This window comes from Cyprinus carpio, chromosome A8 (assembly GCF_018340385.1).
Source record: "Cyprinus carpio isolate SPL01 chromosome A8, ASM1834038v1, whole genome shotgun sequence".
NCBI classification, from domain to species: Eukaryota; Metazoa; Chordata; class Actinopteri; order Cypriniformes; family Cyprinidae; genus Cyprinus; species Cyprinus carpio.
This window is the reverse complement of record NC_056579.1, coordinates 17,808,178-17,820,926: the sequence shown is the minus strand read 5'-3', so window position 1 is coordinate 17,820,926 and position 12,749 is coordinate 17,808,178. Positions and strand designations below refer to the sequence as shown.

At 34.5% G+C, this 12,749-nt stretch overlaps 1 protein-coding gene across 2 annotated transcripts; it reads left to right on the top strand.

Annotated features, from left to right (window-relative positions):
- Positions 1–70: 70 nt before the first annotated feature.
- On the top strand, positions 71–9,458 carry LOC109056382. 2 transcript variants are annotated; one of them, XM_042762573.1, is made up of 5 exons: positions 71–879; positions 5,804–6,205; positions 6,842–6,872; positions 7,815–7,898; positions 8,143–9,458. In XM_042762573.1, the coding sequence occupies exons 2-5, from the start codon at positions 6,005–6,007 to the stop codon at positions 8,580–8,582; spliced, it is 756 nt and encodes a 251-aa protein (XP_042618507.1). In that variant the 5' UTR covers positions 71–879; positions 5,804–6,004; the 3' UTR covers positions 8,583–9,458. The 2 variants fall into 2 exon arrangements, with proteins under 2 accessions (XP_042618507.1, XP_042618508.1); XM_042762574.1 differs by lacking the exon at positions 71–879 and adding an exon at positions 4,943–4,966.
- Positions 9,459–12,749: the final 3,291 nt, after the last annotated feature.

The window sequence follows — 12,749 nt, the reverse complement described above, 5'->3', positions numbered from 1 at the left end:
TTCTGAGTTGATGTCTATGCAGGGTCAGAAAGCTCTCGGATTTCATCAAAAATATCTTAATTTTTTTTGAGAATATTGAGGGTTAGTAATTAATGACAGAATTTTCATTTTTGGGTGAACTAACCCTTTAAATGAGCATCTAAGCTGTGTTAGTTTGGGTTTATGGATGCTAATCTTCAGTTGATACATGAAAGGGGATTCAACTATTTCAGAGGCAACTGAAAGACCTTTGGATACAAATGCCAAGATCATTTCACCTAAAACTGCTGTTTGTATAGAAAACAAGCAAGGTGTAAGACTGTGCTAATTGCACAGCCTGGGAAATTCACTTCGGCTTTGCAATTTTCACTGGAAACCAGAGGAAGTTAAGTCAATCTGCAAGGCTTTTGTAAAGGAAACAAAGACTGCCAGTTTCAAGTCCTACGTATGTGCGTGTGTCTTTGACAGATACTATTTCATACAATGGCGGGACATTGGATTTCTCTGGAATGCAGTCTCGCTTCGTTTTCCTCTTTACACAATTCCTGCCACAGATTGGTACCAAACTGAACATGCTACATAACAGTCATACCTGTACCACTAGCACCTGTTTCAGCCTTATTGTATTTATGTGCGAGTGGGTGGATGTGTATGTGCGTGCATGGGAGAGCGAGAGAGAGAGAGAGCCAGTGTTGTGTGTGGGAACAGTTTCAGATCTAACTGTGTAGAGCTGGATTCTACGCAGGAATGTACAAAAAGACTGGATTGATTCTGCTGCATAGTTTCACAAAAACTGATCGAACGTTTGACACCTTAAGCCATGTAAGCAAAATATGACTTAGGAGGAGCGTGTTCAGAGGACTTTGTGAAGTGGAAAGGCTGTTTTTGGGAACCTATAAGGTACGACGGTGGACACGTTGCATTTTTTTCCTCCATTTGTCTGCAAGGACCCTTTTAAATGTGATTCAGGATCATTTTGATGATTTGGCAAATGACCTGTGTTTGAATTATTGTATGTGTTTGCGTTCTATTCAAATTTGTCTTGTTAATTCCTATTTATTTATCATTTGTGTTTGTCTCTGTGGTCTTATTTTATTGAAGTTTTTCAATCTTCATGCTGCGTTGTACAGTGTACCATACTGAATGCACACTCTGTAGGCTGAGTTGTGAGCACAACCTCAAAGACTTATTTTCTCCACTTTTTTTCTTTCTAATTTATTTAGTTAAGTTACGTGTTAATAACTCACAGTATACAATCGGATGATGGTGGAAAATGCTGTACTTTCTCATTACTGACTGGTTTAATGACTGAAATTAAAGGATTATTGAATCAAAGGACATTCTTCAATGGGACAGTAGATACTTTTTGAGACTGCTTGTGTGGGTGTGTGTTTTTTTTTTTTTAATGTTAGAGGGAAACCAAAATGAAAATTCTGTAAATCATGTAACTCCAAACCTGTGTGACTTCTTTTGTGGAACATGAAAGAAGATATTTAAAAAACATTTTTGGACCCCATTCATCTTCATTATATGGACAGATGAGTTTAACATTCCTCAAAACATTTATCTTACTTTGTGCCATTTTGGTTTGGAATTGATGACAGGATTTTATTTTTTGGGTGAACTATTTGTTTAAAATAACTTCTCTTTCCCAGTTTAATGTGTACAGACAACTCTGAGTTTGTTACAGATTGATTTCAGAAATTTTGGTGCTACCAAAACATTGCTGTTTGTTTGATCACCCCAACCAGCCTGACACACTAACTCCTCAACTAGTCAATATTTTTGCAGAAATTACACATTTTACCTTTAAAGGTCTGTTCACACCAGGAATGATGACTACATTAGCCGACGCACCAACACACAATAACATTCTGTCTATTATAAGCATGTGCTACAGTTTTGTCATCTCTTCAAAGCAGGATGGATTCTGAAAATCAGTATGAAAGCGATTCCAATCATATCATGTCGTTGTCAGTATAGTTGGTGTGTGTGTGTGTATATATATATATATATATATATATAAATATATATATATATATATATATATATATATATAATTTCCATTTGTAAGAACAATAATTTGTAATTTTAGACACACTTGAATATTTAAATTGCATAATTTTTCCAAAAAACAAACAAAGAACAAAACAAAAAACAAATTAGCAGAATAAATTCTGTTGCAACCCTGATGAGCCTGCAGCTGTGTTTTGGTTTCACAGTATTTTCCCAGTAGCTCACAGAAATACTGTTGAATTGCCGATCAAAAGGCAAGTGAATTTACAAAGAACTGAATAAAATTAGCCTGTTGGGAGTTTTCATATTCAGGAGAGCCTTAGTTCCTTGAGGGTGCAGTTCTGTCCAGCTCAGCCAAGAGTAATTCTGACCCAACCCTTCTTTTACACAAGAGCTGCTGGATGATGGCCATCTGTCTGGAATCTTTCTACTGATATGGCTGAATGCTATCGACTGACTATGATCATAGTTAGATTAGTGGATTGTTTTCTGACTGGGGTGGATGTACACGTGAATCATTCAAAGTTTTTTAATTGCTTTCTTTTACAGGCCTATCATGCTTATTTTGTGCACATAAAGTATGTCAGTGACAGCTATAAAAAGAAAACATACTGTAAACTGACAGTTAATTGAACAACTCCTTTTCAAATCCAGATGCAGTATATTACTTAATATCAACTTATCACATGAGCAACAGTACTGTTGTTCGGTAGAGGAAATGTCAAGGACATATTACATTTTTCTTAAGTGTCAACAAAGACATTTATAATGTTACAAAGGATTTTATTTCAAATAAATCCTGTTTCTGAATACTATTTTAACCAATCCTGAAATTAATAATTAATGTATCACAAAACATTAAGCATTAATATTGAGTAACTTACATGTTAGACAAATACTGCCAACCTATGAAGCTCAAAACAAAGCAACAGTGAGACCTACAGCCACCTACAGAGTGTAACCTAGAGAAACCATCACTGAAAGTGTGTGGGGGGCAATATATGACATAACAGTGTTGAATCACTTCACTAAACCATGATTAATGAACCTTGATAATGATACATCTACACTTTTCACTGTGTCTGTCTGTACTAACCCCCTTGGGTCCAATAAAGTGGATTTTCTTTAGTTATTTGAAGATTTAAATGTATCACCATGATCTGAGCTGCAAAGAATAACTGGAACACTTTGTAACAAATGAGGCATGAAGTTGAGTGTGAGTGATCTGTGTATATCATTATGTTATTGAAACTATCCAGTAAACCTTCAGAACTGTCTCAGATAGCAACAATAATGCTATGAATGCATGACCTCATGCACTCATGTTTGGATATTTTTTTATGTAAACATAAATAGTTTGAAATGCAAAAAGGATGGAAAAGAGGTGAAAAGCAGCATTCCTTTAAGCAAGATTGGTTTTCTATTACCTAAACGGAAAGTCTGGGCCGAGATTATATCCTGATTATGTCAAACATTACAATGACAGCCACGTGCCCAAACAATCAAAGTGATAGTAAAACAGGAGATGTTTAATGAATAACAGCAGAAAAAAATGAACATTAGACAAATGCAAGGCACGTTTATTTTTTAAGTTTTTGTAAGTTTAATGTAGACCTCACAAACTAAACAGAATAAACCAAAGCTCAAAGTGCTTCGAAGAGATGTGAGAATGAGATTTCCCAATAAGTTACCAAAACCCTTCCACTGAAAGGAGGGGAAAATGTCATTACTCACAAAAATTCTTTGAATTTCTTTTTTTTTCTGCCCATGACAAACAAGAGGCAATTTGATACTAGTTTTCTGAACTTTGTCCAAACAAGCTGTTTGCAATAATATAATCCACATTGTACCAGAACTTTCTCTTGACAACAGTTGTTTGACTGTCCTACATACCTAAAACCCACATGCCTGGCAATGTGCATCATTCTTGGCCTTGTGCCATTCTTGTACCATTTTCACACAATCTTGTTCCAGAGCTTCTTCTTCCAGAGCATAGACATTTATGCTGCAAAATGAAAAACTCTGTTATAGGTTTTAATTTACAAATTTAATGTAATATAAAATTATTTATGCATCTAGCAGGTTGGCCAGTGCTTTTGGCCTGATTTTATTTGGTACTAAATGTGGCTTTTGTGGCTATGATAGTGTTTAATAAATATGTTACACTGGTAAATATTTTGGATAACCTACATTTTAAACAACACAAGGTTACATTCAGGCAAGAGTCAACTATATTATGTGCTGAGGACAAGGGTATTGCTTGTTAATATCAAGTTGGGGCAAGTTGTCAGGTTCTAATTTTTTTTTTTTAATTATGCTGGCTTGAGAAAGTATTGTATTTAAACTTCTGAGTGGTGCTTGTGAAACAAAGCATCACTTTAATCATCTCACATGCTTATTAGTGGTGCCTTCCAAGAAAGTATTCTTTAAAAAGTCATGAATTGAGAAATCAACTTTTTCTTCATCTTTTGTTTCATATTTCATCTTATTAAGACGTCATGGTGTGAGGAAAGACCACATCTGCAGAAGATGATCAACTGTGGATTTAGTAATAGGCTATTTTTTCGGTCCTGTTTTTGACCCTCCCTTTGAAACTCTCACTTGATTTTTATAGGTGTTCCACATTCAAGACTTGGAAGTAAATGCCCACTGCTATGATTTTGCATATTAAAATAATAGATGGACACTTCTGTGATACACTCTGAAAACAACATGGGTCATTTTGGGTAAAAATGTAGAAATACTCAGTAGCCTACACAAATCAAAGGCAATAGTGACACATGATAAAACACTTCAACTAACACTTGTGTATTGCAACATTGCTGTTATATCTAATAATAGTACTATATCATCATCAGGATGTGCCTTGTTTAAAAATAAAGCCATGGTAAAATGAAGCAACAATGATCTTGTGTTCTGTTTCAGGTTTTTCTACATATAGTGGACTTCAATGGTGGCCAGTGGGTTGAAGGTCATTTTTTTTTTTTTTTTTTTTAAGTAAAAATGTAGGCTAAATAACTTTTTAATCACAAATGCTTGTCTTGCATTAGATGGACTAGACACATTACAAAGCAAACGTGCAAAGAAAGTCAATTGTCCTTCACAAAAAAAGGTAAAACTGATGTCAGGATTGTGTAGAGCCCTTTGAAGCAATTTTTTTACCACCACTGAAGTCCACTGGAGAAAAATCCTGGAATTTTTTCCTCAAAGAACTTAATTTCTTTTCGACTGAAAACAGAAAGATATGAACATCTCGGAGTAGGCCTAAATTATCAGGAAATGTTTATTCTTGGTGGGGGGTGTTTGGGACCTGGATAATAACTAGAGGGCTGCTGGCTCACTCTTTTCACTGGTGGGTTTAAAATATTAGGAATATAGATGTCCCCCCAGAGTGAGTTCTTTTAGGCGACCCTATTTTAGAACGCTTCCCCTTATGTTTAAAATGCGATTGCTGCTTCCATAGAGACCGATGTGCATTTTACAAACTCTAAATGTAATGTTTTACTATAGTACTTATGTGTATTTAAATGTCTGAAACCTAAAATAAACATGTGGTTATAAACACTGCGATTATATGACAAGCGCAGAGCGTGTCTCGGAGAAAGCAGTTTGAATTTGGCAGTATTGTGACGTCACCAAACGTTCTAAATCCCATGTGAGGGACCGTACGCCCAGGGACACAGAAATAAAAATCCCGAATGTGGGACCGTACCGCTGAAAGGGTTAAAAGTGGAGAACCGCCGCTTTACACCTCAGAACACTCACTACTTGCTATGACGAAATGTCTTGTAATTGTTTATTTCCTCAGGGTGTACGAATTTGGCTCGGAGTCAAGCAGGTCTTGCAGCAAAGCAGGAAACGACACTGGATCGACTGGACTGAGAGCCTCATGTTTTCATAGCGCCGAAACTCCACGCTTGTTTTGGGCGTTGAAGAAAACACGTGGGAGAAATATACATATATATAGAGGAGTCCGAGGACATGGAGCGACGCTTTTAAACTGTCCGTCATGGAGGTGGCAAACGAAGAAGCAGCCAGTAAAGTCTACGCAGTTTTAATGGAGCCCGAGTCCGAGACCGTGAACCGTTTGAGGACAAAGTACCAGTCACTGCGGCGACAGGTGTGTTTAATCCAGTCCATCAGCGTGTTCCTCTGCTTCAGCTGCTGCCTGTTCACGCTCCTGTATCACGCGTTCCCGCAGACCTGCACGGTAAGACAGCGTCAAACAATCACGGTGCTGCTCACTGACCACGTCAAGTTATCATAGCTTTAGAAACTTTGCAGCAGTTCATTTACATGTGATATGCATACACTACATTACAGTATGTTATAACCGTTTTAACATAGATTGCAGTGTTATATGACCGAGTCTTTATTTGTTTGACATTGTTTTATTTACTTAAGTTTACCAATAGTGTACTGAAATAGCTGCTAATAACTATTGTCACTTGTAGTAAGAAATAAGTTACTAGTAAAACTAGGACAAGTAGCCAGTGACTGGATTGCAAACTAGTCAAAAGTGAATAGCTGATGCACAGAGAATTCAGTGGCACATTAGTTGCATTGTGTTAGCAGTAGCAGTGGAATATGATAATGACAAACAGGATAATGGCTAATAGAAAAGGAATAAGTGCTAGAATCTGATAAATAAATACATAATAATACATAGTTACAAGTGTAATGGGGGGAAAATATGGTGCTCACTATATATGATTACTTAATAATAGCCCAATGGAAAAAATAAATAATGAAAAATGCAGGTATGACTGAAAGTATCAATGCGTTGGTTAATTTTAGGATTCATTGTGTGTGTATTAAACTGTTTACATTTGCTCTCTTTTCATAGGAAAATGGAACTAAGGAGACATCTAAATTTGGTAAGTTCATTATTTACTACTTTTTTTGTTTTGTTTTGTTTATTTGCGAATATTGAATTCAGGGTCAAACTTTTATTTTAAGCTCCAGTTCTCACTATATGACTGTTGCCTCAATAATTTAAATATTTGCTTCTTATCAGTTAGGAAGTTAAGTTTAGGTAGAGGGTAAAATGAATGAATCTAAAATATGGTCAAACAGAAAAAGGCATTAATATATACTTTATAAGTACTAATAAACAGGCAATATTCTAGTAATGTGCATGCTAGTTAATAGTGAGAATTGACTAGTTTTCCTTTTTATCGTACCATCATACAGTATATACAGCATAACTATGGAAATTCATTATCAATTAGCTTTTTACTATTTTCACAAGTAACTGTTCAATTTTCAAAACCCGTAGTACTAATATCACAACAGATCATCAAAAGTGCATTTTTCCCCAAACATTTCAGCATAATTTCAATTGTTTTAGTACACACAATCACAAAGTATCCTTTTCACTACACAAAACAAGTGTTGCATCTATATAAATGTTTCATTCACAGTAAATGCTTTTCATAAAGCTTTTACTATCAAACTTTTAATTTGCATGTCTTCTGATTCAGTTTAATACATTTGTCTATTATTTAATCAAACTCATCTTAATGGTTAATCAGTGAATCATTTGGTGCATCTATAGATATCAATAGATTCAGTAGATATAGTTTCTAAAGAACTTGTTTACCTGGATAACCAAATATAATGAATTATTTTTACACTATGAGTCATTTATCTTAGAGGATGTCCTTATTAGTAAAACTGTGTGTTTTGCAATTTGTGAACATACAGCAGGATACAAGGGTAGAGGAATTGATCAGAGATGTATCAGAAGAAGGGAGACAGATGGCATCAAATAAAAAGAACTGTAATAATAAAAAATCTCACATTTTTCATCCATATAGAAATGCAGCATCAAGATTTTGAATCGCAAAGCAGAGAAGAAACGAACCCGACACAAAGAGTGACATCTTTCATTCGCCTGACAGGTAAGAAGTAATATCTTGAGTGCATTAAGCTGTAATGCAAAAGAAGAAATGAATACAAAACATAAGTACCATTAAGATAAGATGAACCGTGAGCAAGAGTTGTACACTTAATCAGACAACTACATGTCAACACTCTTAGAAAAAAAAGGTGCAATGTTGTCACTAGGGCAATTTTCATTCTCAAAGATATTGAATGTGTAACATTTTTTGGCCAAGTGTATTCACACATCTCCCTTCTCTCTAGTTAAAAATGATGTCAATTTCACGAAAGACGGATTTGTGCCATGGATGGATACACCAGAGTATTCGTCACCAAGCCATACCAGATACTTCATCTTGGAAGAAGATAATGAATCTCTGAAAGTCCTTCATGACGGAACATACAAGGTTTCTTTGCAGATTACGTACAGAAAATTAAGTGAAAAGCCAGAAAAAGATGAAATATTTCTGCAACATGATATTCGTCTTGATACTGATGGATATCCTCATCCCCTGCCCCTGCTCACCCACTGCGAAACAGTGAACATTACACACTGGAGGAAAAGTCTGTTTTCTGAAGGTATTTTTTACTTCAATTCTGGGGACAGACTCAAGGTGTGGTCCAATAATCTGATCCTCATTGATGTTGGAGAAAAATTTGTGCAAAAAACAGTCTTTGTGGTGTATCCTCATTTTACCCCGTGAGGATACAGCGAATACAAAAAACATAAAGACAATTACTTCTGTAGCTTTGATTAATGATCAAAAGGGCTGCCATGAAGTATCATATTCATCTGTCTGGGATGACCCTGTCATCTAAACCGATTCTCCTGTCTGCAAAATCTGATCTATTTATGCTATAATCAGTAGCATGGTCATGTACAGAAGAAAACCCTTACCAAAAAATACTGTGGTACATTAATGGTGTCAAATGGTAATACTAGAGTACTTTGATGGAAACTATGCTGGTGAAATTCATTCCCTCTAGTGTCGTTTTCAAGAATATCATGGTATTTCCATGCTATGTGTTAAACAACTTGCTAATACCATAGTATTTTTTTGGTATTTTCTTTTGTAAGAGAAGACTATTCTGCTTCACAGCTAGGGACAAAACAGACATTGGCTTGGGTTTTAAAAGCTACATTTTGTTTAAGCACTACAACTGTGGAAAAATTGTAATTTTGTAAGTAAGTTTTATTTTTGTTTCATTTTGATTGAAATTGGTTAAAAAAAAAGGCTGAACCGTACTATATGCTATAATGTTTATGCCATTGTAAACATATATGCTTGTGTATGTAATTATTGATCAAGGATTTGGGCTGTTAATGCAAAATTTACAGGTTCGGTAACATTACGAAGTGAAGAGAATTATCAATACTCAAAATCCTGTATTGTGGTGCATCATGGGTTCTGTCATTGGCATTAGTAAGCTATAAGTTACTTTGTATTAAAAGGGATTGCAATCACAAAATATGACCTTAGTAATAATTTGCATGAAAGATCATTTTATGTATTGGAATACATCTTCATAATTACATTATTTTGTTGAGCATGATCAATAAATACTATTACATAAAGCTGTCTTTGTCTCAAAAAAATCTTATTATTTGTCTGGGTTTTTACAGTATATCAGGTGATTTTTTTTTTTTTTTTTTTTTTCTGTGATATTTCAGACAACCACTTCAAATATTTCATATTTCATACATTCAATTTATGCAGCATTAGAAAAATGTCTACATACAATATATTGATTGATTGATTTATAATCAATGCCCTGTAGTTTTTATTGTGGGGGTAAATTATATAATCCCATCCAATACAATGATATTTGAGAGATGTACAAATAAACATTTCTCAAAAGCCTGTTGTATCAAATCTGATACATTTTAACATGATTTTAAAATTATGTATGGATAATAACTTAATTTGTTTAAGTTGATTAAGTGTTTTTATTGTTTTTCTTGTAATATTATTAAAGTTAAGTTTCTTTGATAATCAAAAGGCCTTGCTTAAGTATAAACCATCGATCAGATGACAAAAGGCATATAGAAAACTATTTACAATGAAAAAGTTTCAGCAAAATTCTGATCATTCAGAGACCTTAGAAATTAGAACAGAATGTAGAAACTAATGTAGAAAAGAATGTATTATTTTATGGAAAAAAGCAACAGCATATCCTGCTTGACTGTTGCCTTTAATAACTTAATCATAGTCATAATGAAAGTATTTCAATACTGGAGTGTTTTCTTCAACGCAATACTGTCATTAGTCACTTTTTAATCCTCGACTGGAAAATCAGTAATCATAACAGTGGAGGGGGAGTGAGCTGAAATATCACATTTGGTCGTTGATGTGCTTTATCCTCCCATTATTGTAAAATGCCTTTTTTTTTAAATGTCAACTTTTATTATATATTACTGGGGAAAGATGGGGTGTGTATACAGTATGAGATTTGTGTGGTTCTACAATAAAACAGATGAAACTCAACTATTCAAGTTGAGCAGGTCAACTCTACCAAATTACAAGAAGAAGAAGAAGAAGAAGAAAAAAATGTGGAATTAGAAAATCAGAAATCTTCTGTCTGCTCTGTATGCTTTACGACCAATCCACAGCTTGATGGCCTCAGTCCACCTCCCCCTGATACTTTACAACGGTCGCCCGTGATTTTGCCAAGTAAGACATGTTCCTGGATCAACATCTTTTGTTGATCCTGGATCAACATTACTGTTTAAAAATACAGACTTAACCCAATCCCTACCTTTAAACCTAACCCTACCCATAATTTATTCTTTATTCTAACATCTTTATCTTTGTCTCAGAACCACACCTATTCAGGAGATGCAAAAATCAGAATACAGTGCAACAACGGCAACTTATATTTAAATTAAACATGACATTTTGCAAAACATGACTACAAATGGCAAAATTACTTACTTGAAGTGACCATGGAATGTGAAATTTAGCTAGCTGCCTCGTTGAAGGGCCCTTCCTGAAAGTTTCTGGTTGTTTATATGTCTGGACAGTATATTGTGCAGTATATTCCCCAGGTAAAATGTAATAATTTTAATCATTTCAATCAAAGAATATGTGAGATTGAGAATTTTTCCCAACACAGGTTTCACTTTGGATTCAAGTTAGTTGAACTTTATGAGAATTCATCATGATGACCAACATTACTTCATGCATAGCTACACTATTGACCATTTTTGCTGAAGTTTCACTAATTTGATTGCACATTGAAATCATCTTTCTTTCCCCATTATGATGTATATCAGAGTGAGTGGCTTCTCAAAAGAGGAAATATGAAGGACTCCATTCAGGGATTGATTGGATCATTGTTGTTTGCTAATTGATGCAATCTCATATGAAATGTTGTTAAGAGGGTCCAGCTAACAGAGAACATTCTCAGAACTTTGGCAAAGTTCTGGCAAGTTTTTTTTTTTTTTTTATAATCGAATGTTCTGATGTTAATAGAATATTTGCTCAAAGTTTTCTTTGAACATTTCTGCATCCAGTGAAGCCTTATTTCTTATTATGCATTCTCTGATGCATTGTAAATTCAAGGGTTATTAATACTGTGAGTGGGTAAAAACATTTTTACCTTTAGTGTTTTCAATTTACTTTTAAAGCTTTACAACTGACACACCCACAGATATACAGTACTTCCTGTCTGATAAAGGTTAACATTGCTTGACATGGTGAACTGAGTTATTATAAAGTTGTGACTTGTAAAAGTGACACTCCCTTTCTAGTGTGGCATGGCTTGAAATGGATTTCAAGCACATGAGTCAACACTGTAAGGTGTGATGCAATCGTATCCTGCTAGACTAGACACTCTCTGGGTTGCTTTTGCAAACACTTTTATATTTTTACTTTGCATGAAGTGTTATGGTTGCATTAAAGACATTAAAAATAATTAATACATAAATATACATAAAATGTGTGCAGTTTACTGTGAATATTATATGGGGTGTGTATTTGAATGAGCAAAGAGGAAATTAGAAATTAATGACAGGAAATAAGCACAGCTCCCCTGACATTACGGAAAATGTTGTAAAAATAAAGGGGAACAAATCTGTAAATAAATCTGGATTATAATTTGATTTCTCCTCTGCCAAAAGAGACATTAATAAGTAGATTTCTAAGAATAAAATCTTAAGACATATAGCATGGCTCAATAAGTTAGTAAAAGGTATTTTGTCATTTGCTCACGCTATTGTCCTACAGGTTTGAAACAGCATTATGTGAGTAATTAACAGAATTTTCATTTTGCTTGATCTATTCCTTTAAACTAAGTGAAGTCACCAGCATTTGTAGTGTAATGTTGATTAAACTTGACATTTGTAGCAGTTTTTCAAAACTGCATGAAACCAACATGAATACAAAGTGTACAACTTTTAATTCGAAATAAATTTTTAAAGCATTTTTCCTTTTCACTCTAGTTGTCATTGACCCAAACGTGAACTTGTTATTAAGAAAGGTTCTAAGATTTCTAAATTCCTTCATTGTGAATGAACATAGAAACTTCACTTACAGTAACCAAATGCTCTGGATGTTAAACATTGTTTAGCTTTTTAAGGAAATGTACACCTACGGTGCCGATCGTTTGATTGAATCAAAGTACTTCCCTTTATTGCACATGAACAAAACCGAAACTAGTATGAGTGAAACCATGACTCTGCATGTCACTGTACTGTGTGTAGGTGTCAGAGTGGGTAAGGCTATGTAACACTACAAGGCCTGTAGGCCTACTCTGTTTGTGGGGATTCCCCAAACTTTCATACTAGCAACATCAGGAATATTTAATATAGTGAGAATAACGATGAAATAGTTTTGTCATGGATATTACTTTAGTATTCTTCTGTTTATGTA